This window comes from Centruroides sculpturatus, unplaced genomic scaffold (genome assembly GCF_000671375.1).
Source record: "Centruroides sculpturatus isolate CEXI.00-Female unplaced genomic scaffold, Cexi_2.0 scaffold172, whole genome shotgun sequence".
In the NCBI taxonomy this organism is placed as follows: Eukaryota; Metazoa; Arthropoda; class Arachnida; order Scorpiones; family Buthidae; genus Centruroides; species Centruroides sculpturatus.
Window position 1 is genome coordinate 487,277 of NW_019385305.1, and position 12,378 is coordinate 499,654.

General features: G+C 31.9%; 1 protein-coding gene across 3 annotated transcripts in view; it reads right to left on the reverse strand.

Moving 5' to 3' along the window:
• LOC111637419 overlaps positions 1 to 12,378 on the reverse strand; it is a 62,282-nt gene that overhangs the window by 17,060 nt on the left and 32,844 nt on the right. For all 3 annotated transcript variants that reach the window (XM_023382904.1, XM_023382906.1, XM_023382905.1), the window contains exons 3-7: positions 12,140 to 12,319; positions 3,564 to 3,705; positions 2,338 to 2,542; positions 705 to 811; positions 66 to 140 (exon numbers count right to left, since the gene is read on the reverse strand). In XM_023382904.1, the coding sequence (XP_023238672.1) occupies positions 66 to 140; positions 705 to 811; positions 2,338 to 2,542; positions 3,564 to 3,705; positions 12,140 to 12,319 (709 nt within the window). The remainder of the gene's footprint in view (positions 1 to 65; positions 141 to 704; positions 812 to 2,337; positions 2,543 to 3,563; positions 3,706 to 12,139; positions 12,320 to 12,378) is intronic.

The following is a 12,378-nucleotide window of genomic DNA, read 5'->3' on the forward strand; positions in this document are numbered from 1 at the left end:
GATTTTTCTACATCTTAGTTAATAATCTAAAATACTTCATGTATTAATAAGAAATTACAAAATACCTCCAGTATGTCAAATTTATCTGTTTTGGCACAATATTTAACAGCATAATGCAATACAGTCTTTCCTAATTTATCCTGGAAAAAATTATAAAAGTTAATGTCAAATCTTACAAAGTAAAAAAACACTACATATAGATAGAATTCAGATATTATTTGTTAAATATTTATACTTGTATTCCAAATTCTGAATGTCATTTCATAAATAATGTGACAATGGTAGGTTAAAATAACCAAACTCTTTATATGGTTTTTGTTTAGAATCTCACTTAAATGCAAAATTTCCAGCAATGAAACATCCAAATTCAGTACTCGAATGTTTTCTGCCACTCCTTTATTGGCCTTCCTCAGGAAATTTTGCATTAGATGAGATTCTACATAAATTATTCCAGTTTGCTTGTGCTGTTGTGGTTTTTATTGGTTTTGTTTTAATATTTGTTATATTATAATATTTGATTTATATAACTACAAAGGTTATCTTACATGTGAGGCCCAGAATTAGTTTGAACAAAAAGGGATGTAAAACAAAAACTTAATTGTAAAAGAATTACTTAATGTGGAGAAAAACATTTATTGAATTTATTCTTAAAATAGATCTAATTGTATTAAACATTTCAAAATAATATAAATAAATATTCTTACCTGACTGCTAACTTTATGTTTTTTCTTCAATAAAAACTTAATAAGTTCATTTCTTTCTGGATTGTCTATTTGTTTTTCATGCAATGCTGCATGCAGCACTGTTTGGCCTAATAAAACATTGAAATTTATTTTGATAATTTATCACCACCAAGTAAGGTTAAATGTATTAAAAAACAACAATTTTCAAATTGTAAAGAAATCAAAATTTTTTAATTGAAACATTTTCAAAATTAACATACATCCCATTGTCAGTAACAAACATTCTAAATTCCAAATGTACAATCATTCTATTTCCATAAAAACCAAGCATTTAACATTTAAAACTTAACAACTTAAAAGTATATATAACTACTATTAATTTTACAAAAATCACTTTACATTGACACTTTTATATGCTTGAAATCCATAGAAATTCTTTAGTCACAGGCTGAACCCACAACTGATCTTGAATATGTAAACATGGTAAAACATGCTTTTATATTCCAGCAAAATAACTAATTAACTATACTAATACTAGCTGTTATCTGTGACTTCTCTCGCATGGATTTTGCAAGCAAACCCCATTTATATTCAGTATTTCAACAATCATAATAATTGTTATATAACAACTACCGCTGAGAATGATGAGAATTGCTGAGAATCACACAAACTATTTTCAATTTGATCAATTTTCTGAAGCGTTTACAATTTTTCTATAATTAAACTAATATGCAATAACAAATTCAAATTTAAAACGATTCGAACATTTGGTTAAAAAATCGAAATATATAAAAATATTTATAACAATGTCTGAAATGTTATCAATTTAATACACCTAAGCACTCAATGAAAACTAAACACAGTTGAAAACAAAAACTCGCATCTAAAATAGTACAGTAGAAGTCGTTCTTTAGGTTAAACCTTAATCCTCTCACTCTTCCCCCGCGGTGAATTTCGAAAATCCCCTCTTAGTGTGTGTTTTCATGATGTACCCTAACTGTGTACAAAATTTCACTCTCTTTAGATTCAGTGGTTTTCTCTGGGTGATGATGAATCAATCACTCAGTCAGTTAGTCAGTCAGTCACGACAAGTAATTTTACATAGTTAGCAGGGCTGTGGAGTCGCGTAAAAAATCTACCGACTCCAACTCTGACTTTTCCTTACCATCCGACTCTGACTAAAACACCAAAACTCCACGACTCCGACTCCACAGCCCTGATATTTAGATTTACAACCATCATTTAATAGTCATCTTCAGGTCACATATCAAAGATACAGAATAAAACAAAAATTTTCAAAACATTAAAAGAACCTTTTTTTTGAACTTGGTTTTGCAGAGGGAGTCTGCACTGAATCATAATTTAAATTCTAGAATCTTATTTTACTTAGAACCATTATAAATTTTAAACAATATTCCAAATGCAAACAAATAAAACTAAAACTATAATACATCAATATCGTAACAAAAATTAAAAATAATAATAAATAATACTATTAACAAATATGGTAAAACTATAATTACTTATACATATGTAGATATTAAAGTCATTTTTCTGGAATAAAATGGTGTGTGTTTTATCTATAAAATTTATTTGTTCCAGTTTGTGGTTTATATACACCTGAATATGTTAATAATAGTAATAAAATACATACCGTGTGCATTAGTTATATCAACATTATCATTTGTTGGATGGCATAATAATCCCATTACAGTCAAAGCTTTATTGCCGTGCAAAGTAGCAATATGAAATGGTGTATTTTTCTGAATGTAATCAGCAAGATATGAATCACCACCACACTCTCGAAGATATGCTGTCAAAATTTTATAATTATTTCTGACAGCATAAAATAATGGAGTCTAAAATAAATAAAATTATAAAAATTAAAGTTATTCAAATAAATGATCAAAGATAATCAGAAAAAACATTTTATCTGGATACTAATACTGTACTTATTGCAGGTCATTTACAAATCTTGACCAGAACTGCACAATACCTGAATGGTGCTCTAAAATATTTGAAAACAGTATACACTGGCAATCAACAATATGCTTCATATCTTAACAGAATATCTGTTATATTCATATAACTGTATCTTTCATATACAGTAGAGCGTTGTTTATCCGAAAGCCGATCAACCGAAAGCGTTCCAGTCGGACTGTGTCGTGCTGAATCGAATGTTTTTGATACTAGATTAACTTCTAAAGTATAATTTTTTTGTTTTTATATTTTTCAATATATTTATTTTGTTTGTACAAAATAAAGAAATAATTTTTAATGATACAATAGCCACGATTATTATTTTTAAAAATTTATGTTAGGCTTAACATTGATGAAAATTCAATGCAATGCAACATGCAACAGAGAAAAATTTCAACATGGGATAGGTTAATATATTTTTTCATACATAATCGGTTATCCAAAAAATAAGTTATCCGAACAACCCCAGTCCCCAACTGATTGACACTCTACTATATTAACATTGACATCTCCTTATTGTTATGCATCACAGCAGCTTGAGATTTTTGAAATGTATTGTATTCATTATAATTAAAATACAATAAATTTGGTGCAAATTAAAACTTAATTACAATAAATAAATAAACCAAGTTTTAAAATGAAAATTAATGATTCACATTTATAAACTAATCATGGAGTTGTCATTTGAGAATGAAGAAAATTTTGTATGAATTGAATATTTATGTACAATTTTGATAAAATTACATTTACATACTCTGTTATTAATTAAACTAATTATCACATCATAATTTAATTAATTATAATTGTAATTTTATATTAATATAAAATAATTTCTATTTCAATATTAAACAAATGCTTCAAACAAATTAAAGAGATACTTAAATATTATTACAAACTTACGTATCCATTATTGTCTCTAATATTGATATAATCTTTCAACCTTCTGCCACATGATTTGTGTGATTTTATATTTGACTTTATTTGTTCAACAAGTAAATATGTTTTGTTAATGTCTTGATTCAAAACAAATATGTGCAATATCCTAAAAAAAAAATTATATATATATATATATGTGCACATTAATATATATTAGTAAAATAATAAATTGATAAACACAAAAATAATTACATAAATATTAGTAATAACAACACTAGAATTTTCATTTTAAGAGGGCAAAGATGGGACAGAGCATTGCTTTAATGGAGCAAGTATTATCTACTGATTTTATCAAATTGTTTGATGATAAAACTAAATTTCAAAATTTAGCAATCAATTTTCAATAAAACGTTTCAGGGTGAATTGGCAAGGAGATTTTAATTCTATTCTAATGTCATCCATGATAATTATGTGTATAATATCAAGTATAGTATAGTAGAAGAATGAACTATGTTAAATGAACTTATTCTAATGAACTATATTAAAAAACGAGTTCAGGAGAAACAAATGGAAAATGTAAAAGAAATCTTATAGAAAAATTTTATAATAGTATGACTAAAAAGGGATTGCAAAACCTAGAATTCATATTGGAAATATCAACTTAAGAAATATTACAAAGTTAATAAAAGAATTCATGTTCTAAGCCTGAGGTTGTGACTGGTTATATTTTAACAAGAAAAGTTGTTGTATACTAAAACCCTTTTTGATGATCAAGGAGTTAGCAAGCATTACAGCTTCAAAAACAGGTACAGATGGATATAAGGAAGCCGTAATGCTTGCTAACTCTTTGATCATCAAAAAGGGTTTTAGTATACAACAAAAGTGCTAGACATACGTGATGCACTGACATTCATCACTGAGCACAATTATTTCCTTTTCAACAAGAGCGTCTACTTGCAGAAGCGAGGAGTTCCTATGGGCTCCCCGCTATCTGCAGTCTTGGCCGAGCTCATTATGAGAGAAATCAAGCATAGAATTTTCAACTCCCCTCTTACCATCAGTTATCCGTCTCTATACTTACGTTATGTGGACAATATCCTAATAGTATGGGAGAGTACAGAGGAGGAGTTTATCAAATTTGTGCAGAAACTTGCAAGCATATACCCTACTATCAGTTTCACATGGGAGAGGGAGCATGAGGAATCAGTAGCGTTCTTGGATCTGCGTATACAAAAGTCGGTTGATGGGCCGCAATTTGCCGTTCATCACAAATCAGATGGGTTACCGTACATTATCACGGCAGATGCGTTCCAACTGTCGCAGTACATCAATGCCGCCATTGCTGCATTCGTTAGAAGAGCATTACTGCTTCCGTCAACGCAGCTAGCAACAAAAATCGAATTAGACATCATCAGAGTAGTGGTATCGCTCGCAGGATTCACGCATGGCAAATATGAACATGTGTTCCGTAAGGTAAAAGAGTCCCTATACCCATGTACCACACTGTACAGAAAGGAAAAAGCATCCGTGATCCAGTCATCACTGCCGTATCTTGGACCAACCTCTATACGCATCAGCCGTATATTCTGGCAGTATAATTTCATACTACCCATAACCCCCTACCAAACCTACATAGGTGTATCTGCAACAATCAGGACAGGTTAACCACTTTAGAAAAGTCAGGGATTTACACGATGCACCTAGAAAATCTGGCAACGGGAGCTATTACAAGATACAAAGGAGCAACAACAAGAATGCTCGCCTCCCGCCTTGCTGAGCATCAGGATGACGTAGCCAAAGGAAGATGTTCTACAGAGCTTGCTAAAAAAGTTCTCGAGCAAGGCTACAACCCGTTATTGCCCAGAACAGCAATAATTAAATGCTGCAACAATCAAAGGTTGGTGTTCATCTGGGAAGCGCTTCTCACAGCTACTTCAGAAGCGTGCAATGTTTCCACCCTCAATCTACCCGGGGTGTGGATTGCCTTGTATCAGCGTCTAAAAAACAAAACGAGCCTAACATCATATCGTCAATGCAGTAGTATTTCCACGTATGCACCGCTAGCATCGTAAGGTATAAGATTCGAACATATCAAAAACTAGTTGCACATTCTTAACGGAAGTTCTGGACACCTGGTTTGAATTTAAATATTCTGTTTCTTTGGAACATCCTGCACGTTTGTTTCGTTAAAATTTGTTCTTTTCACCTGAAGACAATGGTCAAAAGTGTCACTTTTGACCATTTGTCAAAAGTCATTTGGTCATTTTACACATTTGACCAAAAGTGTAACACAAGCACTTGTCAAAAGTGCTTGTGTTAATACTAAAGGAACTTTATTAACACTGAACTCAGTGAATTTGTATCCAGAAACTATACAAAGCTTGGCGTAAGTTTTTAAATTTAACTTTTTTTGCTTTAGGGATCTTTTTTCTATTAGAAATTGGATACATTCCAGTATGCATCAGTCTCAGCCACAACCAATGCATCAGTGAACAGTTTAACAAGCTTTTATTGAAATGTCTGGCAATAAGATGGCATAATAGAGAGCCTAATAAGATGGCATAAGTAAGCAGCACTATATTGGCATTTGTAGACTCATTTGGGCAAATACAAATGAATAGCAAAAATGATGATGATAATGAAATATTTTCATTAACTGCTACTGATGCTATTATGAAGCGTAAAAGAACTTTTCTCTATACAAAAGCAACAATGTTTTATACTCCATTTTCAAGCATAGTCTTCTACTACTACTAGCAACATAGCTTATATATTTCAAGTATACATATTAAAAAAGTTTTTAAATCATCATCAAATAATCTTTTATTTAATTACAATGTATGGGATTAAATAATATTACATGCTAACCATCTTATTAAATTTTTATGATTATTTTATAAAGTTGCTAAATATAACCATGGAAGCAGTCATATTGCTTCATCAGAGTTCAGCATATCCACAACGTGATGAATGCATTGCACATTGCTTGCTACACCAGTGAATATCAGAACACATTTTTGTACATTGCAGTTCACCGATGCTTTGATGCATACTGGAATGTACCCATTGTTTCTCTTGTCAACAATATGAAAGATATTTCTCTGAAATATGTTAAACTAGCCACGAAAAACACAGGCTTATGAAAAAATTAAAGAGTTACATTTTATTTCATGCTGCTTTGTTGAAATGAAGGAAAAACTCTCTTCTAAAATCTAATGAAAATGAAGTTACACTATTTATAAGAACATTTTATTTCACTGAGTATAAAAACTGGCACCTTGTGACACCTGACAGTATGCAAGGCAAGTCATAAATTCTTCTTCAGCTTCATAAGATTCTTTCCTATTATCTGTGCAAAAGCATCAATTAAGCACTCTAGTCATGCTGCAATATTTACAATTTCTGTTTGGAAAATGCTTTCTTTTATGTGACTTCCATTAAAATAATATCTATCATCATCAAATCAGAAGAGTGGGGAAGCTTTGGCAAAGGACCTCTTTGGCCAATTTAAATGCTTGGAAATATGGCATTCAACAATTTTCTAACTTAAATATCCTAATGGACAAATGTTCCATTGAGTTGGTAGAAAACAACACTGTTAACATTTAGCTTTTCAAGCAGTGGCCCAACATGCTCTACTAAAAGATCTAAGTACTTTTGGGAGTTGAAAGTACTGTAAATAAAAAACAGGCTAAATACTTTTTGGTCAAGTAATCCAGCTCAAACATTCACAGTCTGGATAATAAGTTGAGTGTGCTTCACTTGTAGGTGATATGAATTCTTGTGTGTCCAATTGCACATCAGTGGAATTGTCACCATAAAATAACCCTTCATCCATGAAGCAATTTTCTGGAAATGATAGAGTCAGTGTTCCAAAATCCATAAAAACCTCTGCAAAATTTATCCTTGCATTGTGGTCTTGAGGATAAAGCTCTTGATTACATTGGTACTTGTATGGATGATAAAAAACTTGTAAGAATTATATATACAGAAATAAACCCAATTCCTGCTTCCAGAACCACAAATCAAACAGATGAAATTGTATTTGCTGTGAATGTGGCTATGATGTTCATTGCTATGTTATCTATCATCCAAGTTGTGTACATTATCAAAATCACAAGTTCAGCAAAATTATATCATTTTTAATTCTTAGGGGCTGTTCATGACATCCACACTGGAAGGGAGGGAGGGGGTTACAAGTTGGACAAACTGGGACAAGAGGAGGAGTAAAAATTTCAAGAAAAATGCAGACATAATTTATGCACAGCGCTTAGTGCAGTTGTTTGTTGAGGATGAGGCTAATCATGGTGCAATGCATGGAATTGTGCCACAACATCCCTTGTGGTGTGACCCTGAAGATAAAGCTATACCATCTCTAACTCTCTCTTTGTTAATCTTATTTTGTTACACAATGACTGTACTGAACTCTGCTATATCAACTTGAATACTTGTCTAGAATAACAATACTACTGCCTCAGAAAAAATTAATTAATAAAAAACTATTTGCATAATTAATGTAAACTACAGATGTTTGCAATGTATGTCTTAATTAGTATTTTTTTAAAACTGATATCATGGATTAAATCAACAATTTTTTAAACCACTTTGCAACCATAAAATCTGAAAAACTGTCACAGAAGACAGTTACATATGATGAAAGGTATGATCTGTGCTACATAATCAAATTACATTAAGTATAATTCAATGATTACTACAATTCAGCAAAGTAGTTTTGAATGAGCAATTATTTATTGACATTGTCACAATGCCAGGCTGCAATTTTTAATCATATTTTTAATTTATTTAATTTAAAATATATGCTCTCCACTTCAAATTAGTACTGTAGTGTCTTACTCCTGTACATCATACTTTTCCTGTTAGCAGTAGAGTCATGCCTGTCATTTATTAACTGCTTTCAGGAGAAAAGTTTTGAATTGAAATAACATGACTTCTGGTTTTCATTGGAAGTTCATATATAGTTAATTGGGGCCACCTGCCCCTAAGGTTTCCATCTGGTCTTGGATTTCATCTACCTAATCCCATTCTTCAGATTAAGGAAAGACAGATGGATAGACGACAGAGAAATTTATAGGTCTACATTTTTTTCAAATTGCAGCCAAACAAAAGACATTGAGATTACATAAAGTTCAAACAGACAGTAATCACACATCTTTAAATTTAAATATTATAACAATATTCTGCCCAATATTGTTATATATATTGCCCAATTACTAACAGTGATTGTTTAGCTTAAATTTACATTCTGAGCACCTGGTCATAGCTCTACACATAAATATCATAGACACCACTAAGCAGTCATGAGCCCAAAAGGCACTTCATGACAGAAATGCCTATGACCTAGCTCAGGACTACGTTGACAAAACTGCATCAAATTACTGGCAGACTAGGGGCTGTCTGTTTGGAGAGACTGAGGGGTAAATGGTCACCATTCTAGATCAGGTCATAAACATTAAAAACTACAGAAAACACTGAAGGATACACCATTCACAAATGATTCTTTGCAGAAAATGCCATATTCTGCCAGAAACAAAACAACATATAACCTCTGGTTGAAAGCTCTTAGCACAAACAGACTATTTATAATAGGCATAATCAAATACAGTAGAGCATTGTTTATCTGAAAGCCGATCAACCAAAACGTCGGTTAACCGAAAATGTTCCAGTCAGCAAATTTAAATTTCCGCTAGTGCTGTGCGTTGCAATCTTTGGGCTACTCCAATATTTTTTTTGTTGGTGTGTGTGTTTTAGCTGGCAGCACTGGCACTTTTGTGTGGTGTTTTTCTGAGGACTGTGTCAGGACATGTGTCGTGCTGAATCAAATGTTTTTGATACTAGATTAACTTCTAAAGTATAATTTTTTTGTTTTTATATTTTTCAATATATTTATTTTGTTTGTACAAAATAAAGAAATAATTTTTAACGATACAATAGCCCTGATTATTACTTTAAAAATTTACATTAGGCTTAACATTAATGAAAATTCAACACGAAGCGACATGCGACGGAGAAAAATTTCAACATGGGATAGGTTAATATATTTTTCATATATAACCAGTTATCTGAAAAATAAGTTATCTGAACAACCCCATCTCCAATTGATTTGGATAAACAACACTCTACTGTAGCAACATATAATATACCAAGAGCTTGCACACAAACACAGATTATTAAATGCCCAGGTATCATACTACGAATATACTCCAAAGGCAGTATTAGAAAATGATACACAAAATATATTGATATACTATGACAGAGCCGTAATCACAGACAAAACAATTCATCACAATAGATCTGACATCACTTTCACTGACACAGTAGCATAACATAGCGTGGGTGTCAGCCACCCAGGAGAAGGAAAATTTCGCCGCCCCCTTATCTCAATTTAAAAGACTAAAATTCAGTTTTGTCACAGAATAAGTAATGAAAACTTCCGTGCTCATTCAATCAGTCTGAATTGTAGGTGCAACAAAAATATGAAATGAAATGGTTCAAATTTTTACAAGATATTATTATTATTTATTAGGAAATTTTGCCACCCCCAATACGCTACACAACTGTGACAAATGCAGTAATATCTGTTATATAACAGATATCTCCATTCCAAACACTCATAACATGAACAATGTTCACAATAAAAAAATCAACAAGTACACTCCACTCAAGAAATAAGACTGTGGCGTGGTCCCTCCGACATATATATGTAGGTTTATTAAATAATCTGTTAATTTCTCCCTTTGTCTATCTAACTAATGCTTTCTGCCTTTCCCTTTTCAACTCTTTTAATCGTTAAGTGTTTGTTTCTGGCTAGTTTTGGGCTGGAAAGGGGCATTGACCAACGTCACAGCATAGAGGGATGATCTTTGTTCATTCTTGAGGAATCAAGTGAGAGGAAAAGGAAACGAAAGAGACAGGGTGACGACGATAAAGGAACCAGAGAGAGAGACTCAGTCAACAGAGATTCAGAGGAGTTGTGTTAAAAAACTGGTACTATCAAAATATAAAGGAGGATTTGTAATTGGATATTTTGTCCCATCAAAAGGTGTCCACATGGTCAGGTTGTATCAATTAATTGTGATAGATGTTGCAAATTGCCCAACTTTCTAAACAAATAAAAGGGATCCCTTTCTAATATAATCTTTCTGTATTCTTTCTCTAATCTAAGTAACATTAGTTTTAGTTTAATTTAAGTTAGTTTTAATTAGCATTATAAGATGATTCAAATGAATTGTGAACTGGCCGGTTTTGGGACTCACACATGTAACCAGATCTACGAGCATTGTGAATGAGGAGAAATAAACAGTTTAAATTCTGTATTTTAAAAAAGGTAACGTGTAATATTACAGACTGTTTCGAAATTCTGTAATTTAAGTTGACTGTAAATAAATAATTACCATTATCATTTATTTGAAATACATGTTAATCCGTGGTGTATTATTTATACAATGTGGTTCTCATTAACCCATTACACCACAAGACAGCTGTGGAGGATGGATAAGGTATTTATTGTATCTGTTATTGAATTGTCTACTCATATATTGAACATGTCACATTATTAGGAAGCTTATAGATGTTGACACATATATCAGTAACACAGACGCTTGATGTAACACTTGTTTGGGTAGCTATGTCTTGACTTTAGTTTGGTATAGCACTTGACACCAGTATCAGCTGAGCATGACATTTGCAAAAAATAATAATAAAACTGGAAGACACCTAGTGTAGACAACATTCACAATTTCTGATACAAAAAGTTTACATCACTGCACCAGGAACTAGCTAAACACCTAACATAAACATACATCATCATCAATCCACAAGACATGCCAAAATTTCTTACTCAAGGCATCACTTACATGAAACCTAAAAAATAACAATACCACAGACCCCACAAAATACAGACCAATTACATGTCTTCCAACACACTGAATACAGGATGTCATTAATTTATAAACAAAATATACAAACATGTTGAAGAACACAACATTCTTATGGATAGGGTTCTTATTGTACCTGACGTCCTCTCCTCTACAGATGTCATATGTAGCGACAGCTTTGGTAATAAATCCAAAAGTCGCCACCAGGAGGAACTTGAATCAAACAGACCTGCAACCTGACCTATGACCTCACAGTTTGGATTCGAACCTTGCTCTAGACGTGTGTTTTCACTTCTGTGCTCGACTTATACAATCGCAGCATATCTCATGCATATAATAAATTTAAATTTTTTGTATGTAGCCTTATTTGTACATCATAATTAATTAAGCACAAACTAGTGCTACACCATACCACACACTACACAAAAGCCTGGAACACATACATCACACTACAGAAGGCCACTATATTGAATACATGTCATATTGTTAGGAAATTCCCAAATACAGACATACACTGACACTATTTAATTTTTGTTTTTGTTGCTATGCCTTGTCTCTGGTCAGGCAGAGTATACAGCAACCAGTGACAACCAAGTATAACCCACTACACTCAACATAATAATAATAACAATATCAATGGTTTCTGTAATTTTCAAATTATTTTAAGTTTTAATTAATTTATAAAATTAGATTTCAATTTCTTACGTTTTTCCATCACTGTCAATTGGTTTTACTATCTCTTCAATGTCTTTTATGTTATTCATAAAGTTTTTCATAAAATCTTTTTTTTCACTTGATGGAATCTTAGAGCCTAAATATTCTTGAACTGTCCTATTATCAGAGGGCATCCTTGATTGTTTCTTTTTAGTATTCGTAATGATTGAGCTGCAATTAAAAATTGCAATTATTATTGTCTGTAAGTTGATAAAAGTAAATTATTACAA